At 45.7% G+C, this 21,800-nt stretch overlaps 3 protein-coding genes across 6 annotated transcripts in view; 1 reads left to right on the forward strand and 2 right to left on the reverse strand.

The window, feature by feature from the left end:
* Window positions 1–3,649, forward strand: part of LOC311020475 (spectrin beta chain, non-erythrocytic 1) — a 103,882-nt gene extending 100,233 nt beyond the window's left edge. For all 4 annotated transcript variants that reach the window (XM_084020507.1, XM_084020508.1, XM_084020505.1 and 1 more), the window contains one exon: window positions 484–3,649. In XM_084020507.1, the coding sequence (XP_083876633.1) occupies window positions 484–696 (213 nt within the window). In that variant the 3' untranslated portion in view covers window positions 697–3,649. The remainder of the gene's footprint in view (window positions 1–483) is intronic.
* Window positions 3,650–4,876: 1,227 nt separating this feature from the next.
* LOC311020491 (piggyBac transposable element-derived protein 4-like) lies at window positions 4,877–16,605 on the reverse strand. The gene is made up of 2 exons (XM_084020540.1): window positions 16,464–16,605; window positions 4,877–6,453 (listed from the first exon to the last, which is right to left on the reverse strand). Exons 1-2 carry the CDS (start codon window positions 16,544–16,546, stop codon window positions 4,941–4,943), a joined length of 1,596 nt encoding a protein of 531 aa, XP_083876666.1. The 5' UTR covers window positions 16,547–16,605; the 3' UTR covers window positions 4,877–4,940.
* A 2,048-nt stretch (window positions 16,606–18,653) lies between these two features.
* On the reverse strand, window positions 18,654–21,490 carry LOC311021441 (piggyBac transposable element-derived protein 4-like). The gene is made up of 2 exons (XM_084022010.1): window positions 21,321–21,490; window positions 18,654–20,604 (listed from the first exon to the last, which is right to left on the reverse strand). Exons 1-2 carry the CDS (start codon window positions 21,389–21,391, stop codon window positions 18,828–18,830), a joined length of 1,848 nt encoding a protein of 615 aa, XP_083878136.1. The 5' UTR covers window positions 21,392–21,490; the 3' UTR covers window positions 18,654–18,827.
* Window positions 21,491–21,800: the final 310 nt, after the last annotated feature.

Genomic DNA, 21,800 nt, shown 5'->3' on the forward strand with positions numbered 1-21,800 from the left:
GTCACAGTATAGTATGTTAAAAATTAACAAAAAAGTCAGTCGATCATAAATTGTTGTAAAAAAGTGATTAAAAAGTCATAAAAATCCCTTATATTGTGTGCCAAACAAAGTCTGAGTGTAGTGAGTCCAAAACAGTCACAAAACTCATAAAAAAAAGTCATAGTATGGTATGTCGAAATTTCATGAAAAAGTCAACAAAAATCATAATTTGTCCACGTTTAAGATAGGATTATCCTTTATTTATTCCATGGTGGGACATTTACAGTGTGTTACAGCAGTAAATGGGAAAGTTGGTTCAATAACAAGAAGCATCAGTTTAAAAAAGCATAATACGCCTATCAATATTTAGTAAATCAGGGGGAATTAAAGTCAAGTGTTACATGTATCCACATCAACTCTGTAGCAGAGCAACAGCTGCCCTTCCTCGGGTGACCACAGCTTACCCTCCACCTCCTCCTCTCTCTCCTTCTCTTCATCCTCCAGGAGGAGATGAACGTGTGGATCTCAGCCATCTCGGCGGCCATGTCTGGAGACAAGTTGGAGGTGACACCCAGCAGCCATAGCACGCCCGCCCCCTCCGCACGCGCTCAGACGCTGCCAGCCTCTGTTGCCACGGCAGCGGCGGCAGAGTCCAGCCCAGGCAAACGAGAGAAAGACAAGGAGAAACGCTTCAGTCTCTTCAGCAAGAAGAAATAGACGCTCCTCCTTCCCTCTTCTTCCTCCTCCTCCTCCTCCTCCTCCCTCTGGTGCTGTTTGGGGTTGCTCCTCATAAACGATCCATCTCTGCTCAAATACTTGCTGAAGATATCTGTATCAATTGACCGAATCTTTCGATTTTAGAGTAAGCTCGTAGCAACTGATGTGATAACTAATCTAGTAGAATAACTGCTCTACATGTAATTTACTTCCTAAGTGGATTTAAATGTTATCAAAATCTATTAATATCTGTTATGTAATAACATTAAATGATGAAGAAAGCATACTTCCTCACTAGTTTATATTAACGTGTAACTCATTGGACGATCTGGACAGCTCCAGCAGCGGTGACAACACAAGAGGTCGCTGCATCTAAAATCCCAAACAGCCTTTCTTTCTCTTCCTTCTATTCTTTCTGCCTCTTCCTCCTCTTCCTCTCACAAAGCGTGACTCCAGCATGCAAGCTCCGAGCCAAAACTCTCCACTCTGTGCCTATCAACCGTCCGGTCTGGCTCAGAGCTACAGTTCAGCTACAACACACCACCTGTATCCTCTCTTCAGTTTTTGTAAGATAAGGGGCAGGGAAAACGGATAAAAAAAAAAATGATCGGATTGAAGGAAAATAAATTGAAAGGGGGTCTGCAAACGCTTCACACAGCTGCTGTCATAAAAATAAAAACCAGAGTTTGCCGCTGAACAACAACACTATGTAGAGGAGTTCCCCGAATATACCTGTTTATTATTCTTATTGCTATTATTTGTGTTTTCTATCTCCAACTGTTTTCTTTTTATTCTCTGCTTTGTCATCACCTTAGCTTTTCGTCGACTACTGCCTTTTGTCGGTTGTGATTACGCTCCCAAGTCGTCTCAGTTTCTTCTTTTTTGTTTCTTTTCGGGAAGTTGTAGGTAGTTCCTGTTAGGGTCCATCCTCAGTATTTGCGAGGCCTTGTCTTTGCAAGATGACATGTATCCCTCTGTCGTGGGGAAAGCTGAGACCACAGCCGGGTAACCCTCTAAAATTATACCTCTCACCTGTTTGTAATTTGAGCTAAAATGCCTCAAATTATGTGAAAGTATATTAACAGAAATACAGAATCATGTGGTGAAAGTGCTAAATGTAAAAAAAAAAAAAAAAAAAAAAAAAAAATTCAAACACGTGTTGAACTTCAAAGAGCAGAAAATGCAATTCAACGTACAAAACCAAGGGCACACAAAACAGCATCTTGTGCACTGAATAATTTTGCTTTTCTGTCAGCTACATTTGTGCAATAAAACCTGTGAAAAGCCAATTATCATCGTTATGCTCTGTTAAGTTCTGGTGCTGTCTAATTCATGCAGCTTCATAGAAAGAAAAGAAGGAGAAAGTGGCTGTAATTTGGAGCGTTACCCTGCAGTGCATAAACTGTATGTATAACTTGTGTATAACAAACTGTTAAAAAATAAACCTGTGTTTAATTTTACCTATATTTACTACTAATAAGACCTACCAACCATACTAAGCTTCATTTGAGTATAACTTTGTTTACCTGAAAACTTAATGATATGTACACTTCACAAATCTGAATGAAGGAGCTATCGAGTCTCAATGGGGGAATAAATGACTAAGACCAGTAAGAATGTTTAACTCCAGTAAGGTTTTATTTTCTGCCCTGGTTACATTTTTTTAAAAACATTTATTTCCTCTCTTAGATATTTGGAATATGTTTTTGCTTCCTCCAGTATGCATTTTCTGTTCCACAGTTAAGCTATGTCTAAGGTTTATTTAGTAGGATAAGTATGGAGATGTACTATACAAAGAAAATTACTTTAAGCATTGCTGTTAAGTGGACAGGTTGGTTCTAAAAAGCATTTACTGGAAGTGAGTAATGTTGCAGAATAATGGTCGCTTGCTTGTTGGCTTCAGCTCTGCATATTATTATTATTTTTTTTTTCAGACTTGCCACCAATGAAGTGAAATCGGTTGAGTTACTTGTTTGGTTCCATTAATATGGAAGTTGTTTAATGACAAAATCAACAGATTTGCACTGTAATCAATCTGCAATTGAGATTTGAGAGCATGCAGAAATTAATAGCATGAAAACTTTTTTTTAATGAATGTGACCTTTATCAGTGGTTTCAGACCTCATTACGTGAACAGCCTTCCTGTCGCATGTGATCTGTCAATGAGCATGCTGTAGTTTTGGTGGTTTCTTTACCTTGACCCAATATCCATGACTTTAAAAATATCTTAAGTGCGCTGGTTTAGGCCAGGCAGACTCTAGAGGTTGGCTGTTGTACGATTGAATGGATTTCATAATCAAGGAGTGTGTCTCGAACTGAGCAAAATATACAATCGTAACAGCCTGATATGTACATATTCTACAGGAATATTTTTCCACATTTTGCAAAGTCTGCCAAACCAGCTGTCAGAAAAGGTGAGTTTAGATTTCAAACTGAACCACAGATCCAAATTTTGCATTGAAAACATGCTTCATTCAAGTTTTAATTTGTTTTGTGCTCATTTGTAATTTTGTCATTAATTAACTTCCACCCCTGCTGGGTAAAAGTGGAAGCAAAGCGCTGGATTGAGCCCCAGTGTGAAAGCTGGGTGCGTTTGTATTTCCACGGTTGGTCGGGTTCATTGGTGAAACGGCTCAAGGAACTGAATAACTCTTCACTCTGATTGGTCCTGAAATGCTTCCTCTATTTTATTTTATTTTTTGCCACATTCTCTGGCAATTTGATCAATATAGTGTGCATTCCTCTGTCACTGTAATCATAGTAACAAGATCTATCTTCATATTGCACAATCAATAATGCCACAGTGGGGTGGGTGGGTGGGGCCAGGTGTTTGTAGGTGAGGTAGTCAGTGTGTTGTGGACCATGGGTCACTGCTAGTTGGATCTGCACCCGTAGACTTCTCCAATCTCTGTTACATATGTGCAAAAAAACATTAAAACGCTTTTAAAATGAAGCAAGCCGTTTCTTTCCTTGTGTGTATGAAGTCAATAGACCTCAAGCTTTTAATATATACATCAAGTAAAATGAAGCCTGTAAGCACAGACCTGGATATTTGAGTTTGTATCACATAGTTTGATGAAAAAGCTTTAAAGAATTAAGAATGCAGGTATAAAAAAATGTGTTCAAGCCCACTTTCATGAATGATGTAATACCATACAAGCCTGCTGTAACTTACGAGAGAAGCATCTGTTTTCAAAGAAGAAAGAAGCATAATAGAAAATAAATATGCTGTAAGGATGGATCAGCATTATTTGCAAAACAGTGAACTAATGTTAAATCATTGTAACACCTTTTATGTGGAACTGACACATAAAACCTCTCCAGTTCCACATGCAAAAAAAAAAAAAAAAAAAACACTAGTATCTGAAGTGTAATAATAAAATCTTACCTTAAACAATATACCCTGGCCCAAAATTTGTTATTTACACATTGCCACAAGTAAATAAAAAAAGGCTCAACCAGAAAAGATGATTTGATACAGCAATTAGTTTGAAAACCACACGCTGTTTTCAATGTCTGGCTCTTCCCCCTTTAAATGCACATTTCAAGCATGCAAAGGAAAGGAGCTCCAGTGCTTCCTTTCACATCTCCTTTAGCATAGAATGCAACGGATCTTCCTTTACGAAAGGAAAGGAGATTAAGCCGACCCCACTATTCCTTGCAAGAGCAACATAGAGTGCCGCACACCTCGGTCACTCATGAAATCCAACCATATGCCTATTTCCATATCAATTACTTTCATGCAGACATATAGTAATTGCAATTGTGTTGATAAATGTGTATGGACAGTGATAATAATTTCATGGTATTTTTATTTCTTTCAATCATGTTACAAATGTTTGACAAAAAAACTAAACTAAAACTACAAATGGAAATCCAGCGGTCAAACAGTAAGGAGGAGCTGCCGGTCCTGAAGCCGGCCAGTGAACGAGCTGTTCATAAAATATATCGCTTCACAGGTTTTTCAGATCATGCCAGGCATTGAAACAATCACGCTTCGGCATCAGGCACAAGGGTATATCACAGGACACACATTTCAGGGGAGTTTTCTGATGGCAGTGCTTGCACTTCCGCCTACCAGTCGTGCTGTCTTCTGCGATGTACATTGGTTTGTGCGAAGCACCGGGAGGAGCAGGGGGAGCAGGGGGAGGTGAAGGGGGAGCAGGGGGAGATGGTAGAGGGTAAGCGGAGAAGTCTGATCCATGCTTGAAGAGCTCCAAGACAAGCTCCTCCCGGAATGCTTTCTAGGTAAGAAGTCTTTCTTTTTTTCTCTTGGACATCTCCTTGTGCATGATGAAGGCATTCACAACAGAAATGTCAACAAAGTGGTAAAAGAAAGTCCTGTACCAGCTCTTTGTCTTGTGGATCACGTTGTAGTACCCAATCAGGGCATCAGAGAGATCCACTCCCCCCATGTTCTTGTTGTAGTCCTTCACTGCTGCTGGAACAGGGAAATCCATTATTTTCCACTGTCCATCTCCCTTCACTTTCCTTTGGACAGTGTCTCCTGTGTAGGCTTTGTGCATGGTAGAGCACATGCATACTTCCCGTGTGTCCTTCCATTGCACAAACAGCAGGTCATCATCTCTGAGCCAGCGAATACTTCCTCTGGCGTCCATCATGGGTCTTGGGATGCCAATCCTGTTTGACCGGATAGTGCCACAAGCCACTATCCTCTTTTGGAGGAGGTCCCTAAAAAGTGTGGGGCTTGTGTAGAAGTTATCCACAAATAACCTGTAGCCTGTGCCCAAAAGCTTCTCTTCCAGAAGGGTCATGACAGAATCATGGCTAAGACCCTTGCCCTCCTGGGCAGGGGATTTTCCTTCATACACAAAAAAGTTCCAGGTGTAACCACACTGGGAGTCTGCCAGGACAAACAGCTTGTATCCCCATTTTGTAGGTTTGTTCTTCATGTACTGTTTAATCAAAATTCTGGCCTTTGATGCCACCATTCTCTCATCAATCGCGATGTTCTGTGATGGTTGGAAATTGGTTAAGCAGGCTTCCCTAATGCTGTCATACATTGGCCTGATTTTGCACAACCGGTCAAATTCTGGTGTTCCTCTCTTCTTCTCATTCTCAGCATCCACCTTTGGATCACTGAGATGGAGCGCGAATGTGATGGCAAAGAATCTCCTGCATGACATGACCTTGGTGGGAAATTTCAGACTGTACAGCTTGGACCTCTTCCAGTAGTCAGTAAATGTGTGACATTTGTTAAGACCCATGTAAATCACAAGTGACAGATAAGAGTACATGTCTTGCAATGAGATCATACTCCATGGCCTTGCCATCTTTTTCCTATAACCATAGGCATTTGTGTGGGTCACGATCGTTTTCAGTATTTTGGAAGACATGAAAAGCTGAAACAACTCCAGTGGACTGTAGGTTGAAGTGGACGACACCTGTGGTCCTGGTGCTCTGACAGGCCTGAAGACTGGCTGTTGTGGCTCAACATCTTCCACACTAGTATCATGCCATTTGTCCTTAAAGCTGCTGTTGGAAGCATTGTGTTTAGAACTGCTCCCTCTTCTTTTCTTTGCACTCCCCTTGCAAACTGGGTAGGCGGTTGGGGAGGCCTTGCAGACAGTAGCAGTGGGGGAGGTGGTGGGGAAAAGGCTAGGCTCCTTCTTCGGTGTGGACATTAAAAGACGACTATGCTTCTTCTGTGGTGTGGGGGTGGCCATTGAAAAATGGCCACGCATCTTCTTTGGTGTGGTCTCTGGCTCCCAGTCATCGCCAGATGAAGAAGAAGGGCTGATCCACGGCACATGTAAAAAATCATAGTAAACAACCATTAGCTATCTTATTTACTGACCCAGTGCAGTCACATTGTAAGATTCTATTGTTTTTTTCCAAGAAATACGTTGCCACTCGACGGTTTTATTTAAATTGATTCTTTAAAATCAATTTAAATAAAATAATTCCGATAATGGTCAGTGACCTGGCTGGCTCCGCTTCGTTAGATGGCGCTGTAGCCCTTTCTACAAGACGGTGTTGGAACTACAAGACTACTACTTCCGGTACACGGCTACTTAAAAACGATAACAAACTATCTGGCGGCATACAGACAAAGGTGGCGTTCGAGGAGTTAGACAGAGTAGTGTTGGTGTACATGTTGGGCATTTTGCAGTGTTTGGAAGACCATATGAACAAACAAACAGAGTTTTTGGTTTCGGTGATATGACACAAACTGTGCTGTCGGCGGTTGATATTACAAGCTATCGCAGAAAACGCAATTTCTTCGAAGCCCTGAGGGGTATTCCACCAAACTCACTAATTAAGGCAGCGCTTACCTGGTTAAGCCTGGTTAGAACTAACGCCAACTTCCACTTGCGGCTAAACCCATTCCATTAACGCATTTCAGCCGCGCCTTTTTAAGGCTAATTGAAGCCAGGTTAACGTTGTCGTGTGTTACGCACGTTCATGGGATATAAAGCCAGCCCAGAACGTCGAATGTCGAATCATCGAGAAAATGGCAGAAAAGACCAGAGCAAAAATTGATGGAACTGTACGACGAGTACAAACCCATCATAACCAAAAAAGGGAATACTGTAGTGATAAATAAAAATTAATGATTAAATGTGTAAGTACCGTCAAGAGTAACATGTTCTAATATAATACTGACAAGGACTTCATGAACGTGAGGATAGTGTAGATTTAATGTGCCGGCATCGCACACAGCCGGCCACAATTGCAAGCATGTATTCTTAGACACTTGATGAAAGTATAGTCTGTTTGAACTTCATATATGTAATTTTGGTCATTTTTGGTCATTCACGTGATGAAATCACGAGGACTAGGTTTGGCGGAACCTTCTGCTATTACAGTTGTTTCCGACAGACGGACTTCTCTGAAACCCCCCTCAAGTAAGCCTGATGGTTAGCCTGCCTAGGAGCAAGCTAGTTTGGTCAGATAAATTCCCATGGTTACTTAGCGGAGAGTGCCTCAAGTCACGTTGAAGGAACGCAACTCTCACTAAAGTTAGCGAGGCATATCGAAATTAGCCCAGCTTTGTGCTTAGCGAGTTTGATGGAATACCCCTATGGTATCTTCTTTTTTTTTTTAACTTTATTAATAATTATATACATAACAAAAACTGTCGAGCCAGGGGAAGAGAGAAAATAAATAAAGGTATAAATATACAAAGAGAGAGAAAGAGAATAAAAAAAACATTAATTAAATAAAAATGTCTGCAAAATAGTTTGTTTTTAAAGCCTTTGGTAATTGAAGTCCATTGATGTTGGTGCTGTATTGATAAAGTTCCTGCAAAAAAAGTGTAAAATTTGGTTTGCTAATTTCACAGGTAATTTATCAGGGTTATAATCACATTTTAGCAAGAATTTGAGACCTCCAATTGAATTAATGAATTTGAATTTAGGGAAAGCATTCCAAATATTATCATCTTCATTAATTAATTGTATGTATTATTTAATGATTCAAAACTTAGGACTTCCAGGCCTCCATTTTGTCTCGTGTTACATAATACCTCTTTGTTTAGATAATGACATTTATTTCTCCATATAAAATTGAATACAATTTTATAGTTTTTTTTATATATTGTATTACATAAACCCAAAGTCAGAGACACATAAACGGCTTGTGACACTCCTTCAGCCTTGGAAAGTAAAACTCAGCCATTCAATGAAAGATCTCTCATTAACCACATGTTAAATTTATTTTTAATCTGTTCAACAATTGGGTCGAGGTTTGAGTTGTTTCAGATTTTTTCATTTTTATTCATCACAATACCCAAATATGTGAATTTACAGGAATACCATTTATCTCCAACAAGTCACATTCTTTTAGTGGAAACGACACAGATTTACCTTTACCTTTAAGTTTATCTTTAGTCCCGATACCTTGGAAAACATATACATTGGACTGCTTTTTTAATTTTTATTTAAACTTTATTAATAATTATATACATAACAAAAACTGATCTCGTTCACAAGGCGGCACAAGTCAGAAAAACAACGACTCAAGCCATAGGTTGCAATCGGCTTCAGAAATACTATCCCCAGGGGCGGTTTCTCATCTGGGCAGTATGGGCAGCCGCCCAGGGCGGCATTCGTGAAGGGGCGGCATGAGTGCCCCCACAAAAAAAAAAGGTGCATCTGCTGCTGAGAGACTGGTTCACACCGGCCATGGAAGCGCCCGCTTCCTTTCGGCGCCCTTGTTAAGAGATAGTGTAGTTCACACCAGACGCGAAGCGCCGCGAATAGGCGCGGCCGTCCCGCGCCGTGAAGCGATCGTTTCGGCGTCTGCTCTATTTTTTGCGCGTGCCGCGAGCGATTGCATCAATTCTGGCAGGAAATCACACAAAGAAACACGAGACAATCCGGTCAATTTTCAAAATAAAATACGGCAATTGACAAATGCGATATTTGTGTATCTAAACTCGCACTGGGAAACAGGAAGAGAAAATACATTTAATAAATGTGAAGATTAGTAGTAGTATATCTACACTACTACTGTCTAGCTACTACCATACACGCACACAGATGGTCGAGACTCCTCACAGTCGGAGCAAGTATTGTAGGTTAGAACAAAGACCCACCTAGACCAGAGCCAGGCTGATTAATAATGCCTGTTACTACATACAAACACTCCCATCCGCAGCCAATTTTGCCTAAGTTTAAATCATTTTGGGGACTCAGTAGTGCTGCAGGTGGAAGCAGCACATGCTCCCGCTAGAAACGTGGGTTTTTAACATTGATGTCTTTTAACATTTTTAATTCAACTTTGCTCTGAAGCGTGGCTCTGCTCTAGTCTGGTTTGTTTTTAAAGACAAAAAAAGAAGCTATGATCTATAGATATAATCTAATGAATGGTAATGGTTGATGCTTCATACGGATTATAAATAGGATGGATGGACGAATGCATTAACTGCCAAATTTAACCAGACTGCACTTGGTGTCGGTGAGTGAGTGAGAATGAAGCATGAATGAGCAATTTTATGGACATGCATGGTCAGATGGATGTGGAACAAAAAGGACACTTGAATGAATGAATGAATGAATGACATGTACTGTGGCGATCATACCAGAAGCGGAGGCAGGTATCCGGTGTAACAGCCGGTTGGCTTTATTCCACGAACTTCGCAAACTTTACAACAGCTTAACAAGGCACACATGTATCGCTCTACACCCACGTTTCACACACTCCTACTCGGAGCTCGCACAGGAAGACACCCACACACACTGCGCAACCTCCCCCAATCACAAGCCCCCATGTTGCTGGACCTAGTAACCCTGCTTGTGATTGGACTACAGCGCTGTCACTCACTAGTACACATACCAGGGTCGCTACACTACCCCCCCACCACAAAGATCCTCGCCCTCGAGGAGACTAACAGCGACTACAGAACAGAAAAATACATGAGCATAAAACAACTCAAATTGTGCATGTTTTTTTTTTTTTTTTTAATGTCCAACATTTCTTTTACTAACTAGGAAGATCTGGGCAGACTGCCATCACTTCCAGTGAGCCCAGGGCGCATTCTTGCCCTTCTAAGAACTCGGGTCTCACTCCTAACTACTCCTCTTCCCAGAGAGTGTCTTCAAAGTCCCTGTAACGCCCCGGGGGTCTCCTCTGACGGCGGGGCCGCCCTCCTTCCTGGGCTGGAGCACCTGGACCAGGGGCTGAGTTGCTCTCCCCGTGAGGAGGGGACTGTGACGGTGAGGGGGGTGGTTCAGCTGGGTCTGGGCCTGACGGGGGCCTCAGAGTGAGCTCTGGCGGAGTTGGGGGTGGGGGTCCTGGCGTCCCAGGCAAAAGCGTGGGCTAAATCCAGGCGGTCCTGCAGCCTCCTGGCATACTCTGGACCTGGGGGGGCCTCTGGGGAGTCTGGTGGTCGGCCAAACGACAGCTCGGCAGGGGTACGGAGCTCTCTCCCCAGCATGAGAAGAGAGGGCGTACAGGAGGTGGTTTCCTGCATGGCAGAGCGGCCATGAGCACCAGGGGTAGGTGGTCGTCCCAATCTCGCTGGTGCTGTGACGTGATGATGGCCAGCTGCTGGCCCAACGTGCGATGAAACCGCTCCACTAAGCCATCGCTCTGAGGGTGCAAGGGCGTGGTGCGGGTTTTGTGCATCCCTAGGCGCTCACACATAGAGGCAAAAACCCGGGACTCAAAATTCCTCCCCTGGTCGCTGTGAATGGTCTCCGGCACTCCAAAACGGCTGAACATGCCTTCCACTAGCGCATCGGCCACCGTCACTGCCTCCTGATCGGGAATAGCGTAAGCTTCGGGCCATTTAGTGAAGTAGTCGATGGCCGAGAGTACATAGCGGTTACCCTTGTCGGAGCGAGGCAGCGGCCCTACTACATCCACCGCCACCCTCTCCATGGGGGCTCCCACTGTATGCTGCTGGAGCGGGGCATGAGAACGACCGGGGGGACCCTTACGTGCTGTACAGGCATCGCAGCGGCGGCAGAAGTCCTCTACGTCCCGCCGACACTGGCCCCAGTAGAAGCTCTGGCGAAGGCGTCTAAGTGTCTTAGTCACTCCAAAGTGCCCCGAACCTGCAGCTCCATGCATGGCCTCCAACACTGCCTCTTGCAGGCCATGGGGGACCACGACCTGCCATCTCTGTTCTCCTGTTGCTGGTTGTGACCACGCCCGCTGTAGTACCCCCTGACACAGCCGCAGAGCCCTGAATTTGGCCCACAGCCCCTTGGTTATTGCTGAGAACCTTGCCACTTCCTCCCATGGTGGCTGCTGCTGAGCCTCCACCCACTGTAGCACAGGTTTAAGGTCGGGGTCCTGCTCCTGTTGCTGTCTCCATTCAGCTGGGTCGACCATCTGCAGCTCGCGGCAGATGAGTTCTTCTACCCGACGCACAGCGGCACAGCCCCCGTTTTCCTCCTGCAGTTCTCTCTCACGAGTCTCTCTCCGCTCGCAATACTGGCACCCCACCGCGGCACACGGGCGACGTGACAGGGCATCGGCGTTGGTGTGGCGGGCCCCCGGCCGATGCTCCACGGTGAAGTTGAAAGCCTGGAGCTCTTCTATCCACCTGGCGACCTGTCCCTCTGGCTCTTTGAATGTCATGAGCCACTGGAGAGCCGCGTGGTCTGTCCTCACTCTGAACAGTGGGCCGCACAGATAGTACTTGAAATGCCTGATGGACAGCACTACAGCCAAGAGCTCCCTGCGGGTGACACAGTAGCGCCTTTCAGCCTTGTTGAACGCTCGGCTGAAATATGCCACCACCCGTTCCCCATCGGGGCCAGTCTGGGACAGCACACCACCCACCCCCGAGCCACTAGCGTCCGTATCCAGGAGGAATGGCAAGGAGGGATCAGCTGGGGCAAGAACCGGGGCTTCGCTCAGAGCCCGTTGAAGGCTGGTGAAGGCCTCCTGACACTGCTCGGTCCAGAGAAAGTCGCAGTCTTTTTGTAGCAGCTGAAACATGGGGGCAGCGGTGCAGGAGAAGCCCCGTACGAACCTCCTGTAGTACGAGGCTAGGCCCAAGAAGCTCTTCAGCTGCTTCTGGTTGGTGGGTGCTGGCCAATCGGTGACAGCCTGCACCTTGTTCCCCAGAGTGCCAATGCCCTCCTCTCCCACCTTGTGACCCAAAAAGGTTACCTCTCGCTGCATGAAGTGGCACTTTTCTGGGTGAAGCTTAAGGCCAGCAGTCCTTATCCTCTCCAGCACTTGACGCAGGGCTCCCAGAGCTGTCTCGAAGGAACTTCCATGAGCCAGGATGTCGTCGAGGTATACCAGGCACTGTTGCCGGGGGACCCCGGCCAGCACCCTGTCCATCAACCTCGCGAAGGTGGCCGGGGCATTACAAAGGCCAAAACTAAGGACCTTGAACTGCCACAGCCCCCGCCCTGTGCAAAACGCTGTTTTGGGTCTTGCCTCCGGGGAGAGGGGAACCTGGTAATAGCCGCTGCGGAGGTCCAAGGAGGAGAACCAAGAGGACCCGGAGACCAGGTCCAGAGACTCGTCTATGCGCGGCAGGGGGTAGGAGTCTTTCCGGGTTATCCCGTTCACCGGCCGGTAGTCCAGACAGAGCCTCCAACCACTCACCTTCTTGGGGACCATGACAACGGCGGCGGCCCAGGGGCTGTCTGAGGGCTCGATGATGCCTGCCTGCAGTAGGTTACGAACTGCCTCATCGCAAGCCTCTTGACGAGCCAGGGGGAGGCGGCGAGGCCGGCACTTGATGGGGCGTGCGTCCCCCGTGTCGATGTCGTGATGTACTAGGTGAGTCACCCCCACCTCCTCGTCGCTCATGGCAAAGCTGTCTTTGAATTCTAGTAACAGCTGCCACAGCTCCTCCTGCTGTTGAGGGTCCAGGCCGCCACAGTTCTTCCTCCATATATCTCTCACAGCCGATATTTCCCCCTCTCTCTCTGTATTGGTCGAAAGTGACCGGGACGTGGTCGCGTGTACGGTGGACGTGGTCCCTGAAGGGGCGCTGTTGACTCCAGCCTCCACCGTTCCTCTGGGCTGCAGCTGTGAGGCTTTTGTAAGAAGAGGGGGAGAAGGTGAGAGGGGGGGGGTCGCACCTGATGGGGGGGTCGAGGTGAGAGAGGGGCCGACACTCCGAGTGGGAGTGGCAGGAGGGAGGGACGTGGCCGGGGTGATGTTGAGAGCTGCCCCTATTGATTCACCAGCCGGTGTGAAAAGTCTGACAGGGGGTGTGACAAGGGTGTCTATGGGCAACATAGTGACGACTGGTCCCCCTCGGAAACTCACCAGGCCCCTCCCAAAGTCCAGGACACATCCTGTAGCTTTTAGAAAGTCCAAACCCAGAATACAGGGTTCCTGAACGGCAGCTATCCATAGCAGGTGACGTACCGCCCACCCCCCTATAGTCACTGAAAACCTGCTTTTTCCTGTCAGGGGAGCTAGTTCCCCGGTGACGGTGCGCAGCCACTTGGCGGTCGGCTCCAACTGGGTCCCCCCAGGCACCACATCAGGTCTCACCAAGGAAAGTGTCGCCCCAGAGTCTACTAGAGCCAGACATGGTACACCCTCCACAGTGACTGAAATATAGCACGACTCACCCACCGAGGCACGCCCCACTAAGATGTCAGGTACCAAGCTGGTGTCATCGTCTGCTGTGGAGGCTGGCTGGGAGGTAGGGGAAGGGGGTGGAGTCCGCATATTCCCCTCTACGCGGACCCGGAGCCGTTTCCCTGAGCCGGGCGCTGTTTAGGGCACTCTCTAGCCAAATGCCCTGGCTGTCCACACTCCCAGCAGACTCTGGGCCCTGGCCGCGGCCGTCGTACGGGCTGTAGTGACATAGTTCTGATCAGTTCGGTCATTTCAGCCGCCCAGGCCGGTTTCTCCTCCACTGTGGGGCCCCCGGCTGCCATCCTCACCGCCAGCGGGCTTTCTTTTACGCTGCTCCCTGCAGCTACTCCCCATACGATCTCCCTCTCTGCAGCCATCTCCAAGGCTGACTGTAAGGTCCGTGGGTGCTGCAGCTGAACCTGAACCCGCAGTTCAGAGGGGAAAAGGGCTCGGATGAACTGGTCACGGGCTAGTTCGCTCTGTACCCCCGGTGGCATGTGTGCGTAAGCCCGCCTGGTCAGACTCTCTATGTCGTTGGCCAGTACACGTAACGGCTCCCCGGTCCTTCTGCATCGATTATTTAGTTCATTACGAAGGAGCTCTGGTTGTAAACATTGTCCAAAACGCCTCTGTAGGGCCCCTACTAAAGCCGTGTAACAGTGTCTGTCTTCGGGGGTGAGCAGTAGGAGACAAGTCAGCGCTTCGTCAGTGAGGCAGAGTGCTAGCTGTAGGGCTTTAGCTTCTGTCGACCACCCCACTGCATGAGCTAACAACTCAAATTGTGCATGAAAAGCCTCCCAGTCTGACCTGCCAGAGTACTTTGGTGTTTTAACGGAGGTAACAGAAGCGGGAAGATGAACGCTGTTTACCTCGCGCTGTTCTCTCTCTCCGGTAGAGAGAGGGTTGCTGCGCCGCGTGAAAGACGGCGTCATGCTCGACTCGTGAGCTATTTCCACCACCGTCTCTCTCCGGCTCTCCTTCGCCTCACGTGCAGCTCTCTCGTACCCGCTGGCGGTTCCCGACCAACCGTAGGCTCCTTCCTCCACGTCTCTCCTCTCCTCCTTCACTCTTGTCCCGCCGAAGTCCTCCATAACGTGCAGCTAGCGAGATGGCTAATCTTCTGCTGTGGCTAGGCTAGCTCCCGACCGGATCCTTATTTAACGTCCGAAGTCACTTCTGACACCAGTGTGGCGATCATACCAGAAGCGGAGGCAGGTATCCGGTGTAACAGCCGGTTGGCTTTATTCCACGAACTTCGCAAACTTTAGAACAGACGAATCCACTGAAAACAACTCAGCGCGCTGTAGTACATATTCCAGGCCTATATGTGGCGCTGTTTCTGCTACAAAAATGCGGAAGAAGAGACGGAGTGTGACCGGATATTTGCCGTTGCTATGGCAACACGTGAGAGTTACGGCAACACGTGAGAGTTACGGCTAATCGCCGCCCGACCACCCGATCAATAAACACCCATAAGATGACAATTTGGACCGTATAAATAAAACCAACAATAAGCATCAACAGCCGTCACCCTAAGGACCTTGACGAGGCGTTCTCACACGTTGGGATGGATTAATTAGACAAATAAATGCCTACATGCCTACATGGGAAGTTAGCTAGCGGTTGTTTGTTAGCATCGTAATAAAGTAGCTTTTTCGCCGGAATATCGCCCCCCTCTCTCGGCTCCGTTTTTTTTCATACAGTGGCCCTGATATACGCCGACGTACAGACGAGCTGAATATCTGCTACGAGCACGGAGGCCGCCGTTGTTGTTACGAGAAGTCGCGGGGGAAGTAGTCAGGCTCGAGGGTCGAGGAGCTGGGCGATGACGTCAGGGTATTCGTTTTCGCCGTCCACACGAAAACGATCACGAAACGGAGGGGTGCCGTTTTTTTCTTTTCCACCCTGAGATAGTAGGCTTGTTCGGGATGGTCTTGACTTGACTTGACTTATCACGCCGACGAGAGCTGCAGGTGTCTGAGGGGGCGGGCTCTAAGAGACGGCAGCCAAATGCCGTCAAGTCGGACAACCAAATCAACGTGACTATAGTGCTCAAGCGATAGAACACAGCAGCAAACCAAAGAGGATGTTTTTTATATATATACACACACACACACACACACACACACACACACACACACACACACACACACACACACACACACACACGCAAGGCAACATGTGGAAGGCATTCTTTTTTTCCAGTATATTTGTATTATCATTCTATGTTTGTATTAACCAGACCTCACATATAAATAGGCCTACTCACAACACAATGCACAGAACTTTCGATCAAAGCGACCAAAGCGTCCTAGCCTAAGTAGCCTACATTTGTCAAAAGAAAGAAACCACAACACATCATAGCCGATAAAGTAAGAGCTAAACAATAAAACCAATTGTTAGGTCCACAAAAAAAAAAAAAACCCTTACCTATAGCACTTTGATCATAGCACTGTTGTATAGGGTTTGCTGAACAGCTACTCAGACGAGGACCTAACACATGTATTTATTTATTTTTAGCTCTGACTTTATCGGCAATGATGGTTTCTTTGTTTCTCTCTTTTGACAAATGCACTTATTGTAAATCGCTTTGGACAATAGCGTCTGCTAAATGACCTAAATGTAAATGTAAATCAAACATATCCCACAAATTCACATGACACTTGTATTTTGGAAGCTCGAGCTTAATCCTTATTATATTATTATTCAATGCGTTTTGAATGTATTTTGATACTCACCAATCTAGCAAATCATCGCTGACACTCCCGGATTCATCGATGGCTTCCATGGTACACCAAGTCTTTCTTTTTGCTTTAGGCATTGTGAAAAAAAAAAAAAAACACTCCAAAATAATGGTAAATAGAAGCCTTCTGTCGTGTAGACGCAATTGTAAACACTGAAAAATCTCTACCCGTGTTATGCAGAAGACATGAGGTATCAGCCTCACACTGAATTCAAGTTTGCTATATGTCGTTAGAATCGTAATCTCATTGGCTTTAAGACCTGTCAGTCAGAAGTGTAATCATCTGCCATTGGCTCGATGTGTATGACGATACGCAGCGCCTCATTGGCTCTCGGAAAATATGCGATAGGCTAGTTCGAGATGAACTGCGCCTCGCCTGGATAGTAAACGAGAGCAGGCGGAGCAACAGGAGGCGGAGCCTAAAAGCTGCGCTCCAATCAGCCTTCGAAGATTTGACAGGAAGTCATAGAAAAAGTTACATCCTGTTAGACGCGATCTGTAGGTTATCTGTAGTTTGTATTCATATTTGTCCATAAATATCTGTGGAAATCAGAATCAGAATACTTTGGTAACCCCTCGGGAAAATGCACAGCTGCAGTTTCTTCATAAGAGAAAGGGAAGAAAGAAAAGGTCAAATAAATATAAACATATAAAGGAACAATCATGACACTAAATATATGTATGAACATAATGTATGTATATAAAACATGTATATAAAACATTATATGGTATAGTAGTGTATCTGCTGTTGATGTAGTATGTGAAGTTTGGCAGTTATGCTGTATTAAATGTGTATCTGGGTGATTATTATTAATATGATCAACCACATGAGATATGTTTGTTAACAGATTTAACTTGTGCATGTTTAGCATGTGCGAGCATGCTGGCTCAAACTCAAATGATTTGCCAAAGAAAGCAACAACACAGACCGTCGCAGTCTTGGTCCAACTGGAGTTTATTCTGAACATTAAAAGACAACAACGTACATCATCTTCTACAGTGATCATTAACAGCAGGCACCCTCCGTCGCCCCCGTAGCACTCATATATTAACTCTCAGTAGCAGTAGTATTATACACAACCTGGAAGGTAGACAGTAAGAACGGCTTCCAACTGGATTAGTTTCAGTACAGTGTGGAGGAGGGGGAGGGGAGACAGGGATGTAAAACAAATTCTTCATCATCATCATCTTTTCTTCTTCAGTCGGGGGAAACAAACATTCGTTCACACCTTGCTCCACAGACAAGCTGCTGCAACTGGTTGAGCCTCGCTGACTTCTGATTGGACAGTGTCTGGTCACTAAGGTAACTGTTGGTTGTCTCCGTGGTAATTCAGTAACCGTGGCATTAAATTAAAATTACGAACATATTTCACTCGAAAGCCAAGTAGCTAGCTTACTAACATGTCTAAAGCTCTACTGAACGAACAGACCGGCGACGTTATCAGTCCGGCTGGCTAACGCAGCGGCCATTTTGAATACTCACGGTGGGAAAGATCAACACTGCCTTCAAAGGAACTCCTGAGTTTGTTTGATATGCTTCAAAATTAAATGGTTGAATTTGTTTAATGCCTTTTCTTCGTAATAGTGCTGTTATGGTGAATGTTTGTTTTTTTATGACAAGAAAACAACAGGTGATGTCAGCGTTCACCACAACTAGCGCAGCCTTTTATTCGGCACCTTATCATAAGCAAATTGCCACATTCTCTGGCAATTTGGTCAATATATTGTGCATTCCTCTGTCACTGTAACCATAGTAACAAGATCTTTCTTCATATTGCACAATCAATAATGCCACAGTGGGGTGGGTGGGTGGGGCCAGGTGTTTGTAGGTGAGGTAGTCAGTGTGTTGTGGACCATGGGTCACTGCTAGTTGGATCTGCACCCGTAGACTTCTCCCAATCTCTGTTACATACCGGTATGTGCAAAAAAACATTAAAACGCTTTTAAAATGAAGCAAGCCGTTTCTTTCCTTGTGTGTATGAAGTCAATAGACCTCAAGCTTTTAATATATACATCAAGTAAAATGAAGCCTGTAAGCACAGACCTGGATATTTGAGCTTGTATCACATAGTTTGATGAAAAAGCTTTAAAGAATTAAGAATGCAGGTATAAAAATTTGTTCAAGCCCACTTTCATGAATGATGTAATACCATAAAAGCCTGCTGTAACTTACGAGAGAAGCATCCGTTTTCAAATGCGTTTTCCGCATTTTTATTTCTTTCAATCATGTTACAAATGTTTGAAAAAAAACAAAAAAGTAAAACTACAAATTAAATGGAAATACAGTGGTCAAACAGTAAGGAGGAGCTGCCGGTCCTGAAGCCGGTCAGTGAATGAGCTGTTCATAAAATATATCGCTTCACAAGTTTTTCAGATCATGCCAGGCATTGAAACAATCACGCTTCGGCACCAGGCACAAGGGTATATCACAGGACACACATTTCAGGGGAGTTTTCTGATGGCAGTGCTTGCACTTCCGCCTACCAGTCGTGCTGTCTTCTTTGATGTACATTGGTTTGTGCGAAGCACCGGGAGGAGCAGGGGGAGGTGGTAGAGTGGAAGCGGAGATGTCTGATCCATGCTTGAAGAGCTCCAAGACAAGCTTCTCCCGGAATGCTTTCTGGCTAAGAGGTCTTTCTTTTTTTGTCTTGGACATCTCCTTGTGCATGATGAAGGCATTCACAACTGAAATGTCAACAAAGTGGTAAAAGAAAGTCCTGTACCAGTTCTTTGTCTTGTGGATCACGTTGTAGTACCCAATCAGGGCATCAGAGAGATCCACTCCCCCCATGTTCTTGTTGTAGTCCTTCACTGCTGCTGGAGCAGGGAAATCCATTATTTTCCACTGTCCATCATCTCCCTTCACTTTCCTTTGGACAGTGTCTCCTGTGTAGGCTTTGTGCATGGTAGAGCACATGCATACTTCCCGTGTGTCCTTCCATTGCACAAACAGCAGGTCATCATCTCTGAGCCAGCGAATACTTCCTCTGGCGTCCATCATGGGTCTTGGGATGCCAATCCTGTTTGACCGGATAGTGCCACAAGCCACTATCTTCTTTTGGAGGAGGTCCCTAAAAAGTGTGGGGCTTGTGTAGAAGTTATCCACAAATAACCTGTAGCCTGTGCCCAAAAGCTTCTCTTCCAGAAGGGTCATGACAGAATCATGGCTAAGACCCTTGCCCTCCTGGGCAGGGGATTTTCCTTCATACACAAAAAAGTTCCAGGTGTAACCACACTGGGAGTCTGCCAGGACAAACAGCTTGTATCCCCATTTTGTAGGTTTGTCCTTCATGTACTGTTTTATCGAAATTCTGGCCTTTGATGCCACCATTCTCTCATCAATCGCGATGTTCTGTGATGGTTGGAAATTGGTTAAGCAGGCTTCCCTAATGCTGTCGTACATTGGCCTGATTTTGCACAACCGGTCAAATTCTGGTGTTCCTCTCTTCTTCTCATTCTCAGCATCCACATTTGGATCACTGAGATGGAGCGCGAATGTGATGGCCAAGAATCTCCTGCATGACATGACCTTGGTGGGAAATTGCAGACTGTACAGCTTGGACCTCTTCCAGTAGTCAGTAAATGAGTGACATGTGATGAGACCCATGTAAATCACAAGTGACAGATAAGAGTACATGTCTTGCAATGAGATCATACTCCATGGCCTTGCCATCTTTTTCCTATAACCATAGGCATTTGTGTGGGTCACGATCGTTTTCAGTACTTTGGAAGACATGAAAAGCTGAAACAACTTTAGTGGACTGTAGGTTGAAGTGGACGACACCTGTGGTCCTGGTGCTCTGACAGGCCTGAAGGCTGGCTGTGGTGGCTCAACATCTTCCACACTAGTATCGTGCCATTTGTCCTTAGAGCTGCTGTTGGAAGCACTGTGTTTAGAACTGCTCCCTCTTCTTTTCTTTGCACTCCCCTTGCAAACTGGGTAGGCGGTTGGGGAGGCCTTGCAGACAGTAGCAGTGGGGGAGGTGGTGGGAAAAAGGCTAGGCTCCTTCTTCGGTGTGGACATTAAAAGACGACTATGCTTCTTCTGTGGTGTGGGGGTGGCCATTGAAAAATGGCTACGCATCTTCTTTGGTGTCGTCTCTGGCTCCCAGTCATCACCAGATGAAGATGTAGGGCTGATCCACGGCACATGTAAAAAAATCACAGTAATCAACCATTAGCTATCTTATTTACTGACCCACTGATTGAGCTGCAGTGACTGCAACCCCCATTATCAGGTCTCCACTCTGCTGCAAATTAACACTTACTATCTGCGTCCCACCCCAGTTTCAGGTAACCATAGTAATGTAAATTAGCACATTATTGTCCCCCCCCCCCTTTCAGAACTCTACTGTTCCATGTAAACACCTTTGTATTCCCCAAGTATGGACTTTACATTTAGGTCATTTAGCAGACGCTTTTGTCCAAAGCGTCTTACAATAAGTACATTTGTCAAAAGAAAGAAACCACAACATATCAAAGCCGATCAAGTAAGAGCTAAACAATAAAACCACGTGTTAGGTCCCCGTCTGAGTAAAGTAGAAGTTGTTCAGCAAACGTCACACTGTCTATTACACTGCTAAATAGCATTCATAAATACAAAGGAATACATTGGCTGGCTGAAAAATCAAAGCCGATAAAGTAAGAGCTAGACAATAAAAGCACGTGTAAGGTCCCCGTCTGAGTAAAGTAGTAGCTGTTCAGTTGCTTTCGACAAAGGCGTCTGCTAAATGACCTAAATGTAAATGTGAATCAAACATATCCCACAATTTCACATGACAGTTGTATTTTGGAAACTCGAGCCTACTCCTTATTATAATAGTATTCAATGCGTTAGTATTTAGATACTCACCAATCACTAGCACCCCCGGATTCATCGATGGCTTCCATGGTATCCCAAGTCTTTCTTTTTGCTTTAGGCATTGTGAAAAAATACTAAAAACAATCCGAAATAATGGTAAATAGAAGCCTTCTGTCGTGTACGCGCAATTGTAAACACTGAAAAAACTCTTCCTGTGTTACGCCGAAGACATGAGTATCAGCCTCACACTGAAGCTTGCTATATGTCGTTAGAATCGTAATGTCATTGGCTGTCAGACGATAACGCAGCGTTTCATTGGCTCTTGGCAAATATTTGCCGAGAGCCTATAGGCTAGTTCGAGATGAACTGCGCCTCGCCTGGAAAGTAGACGAGAGCAGGCGGAGCAACAGGAGGCGGAGCCTAAAAGTTGCGCCAGCCAGCCTTCGAAGATTTGACAGGAAGTCATAGAAAAAGTTACATCCTGTTAGACGCGATCTGTAGGTTATCTGTAGTTTGTATTCGTATTTGTCC

Source organism: Eutrigla gurnardus (genome assembly GCF_963514095.1).
Source record: "Eutrigla gurnardus genome assembly, chromosome: 11".
Classification (NCBI taxonomy): domain Eukaryota; kingdom Metazoa; phylum Chordata; class Actinopteri; order Perciformes; family Triglidae; genus Eutrigla; species Eutrigla gurnardus.

Excerpts from the sequence above, each read along its gene's own strand:
- LOC311020491 (XM_084020540.1), bottom strand. The coding sequence starts at position 16,546 with ATGCCTAAAGCAAAAAGAAAGACTTGGTGTACCATGGAAGCCATCGAT. Across the intron at positions 6,454-16,463 it reads AGCGATGATTTGCTAGATTG|CCCTTCTTCTTCATCTGGCG; the intron begins GTGAGTATCAAA and ends GCCGTGGATCAG.
- LOC311021441 (XM_084022010.1), bottom strand. The coding sequence starts at position 21,391 with ATGCCTAAAGCAAAAAGAAAGACTTGGGATACCATGGAAGCCATCGAT. Across the intron at positions 20,605-21,320 it reads TCCGGGGGTGCTAGTGATTG|CCCTACATCTTCATCTGGTG; the intron begins GTGAGTATCTAA and ends GCCGTGGATCAG.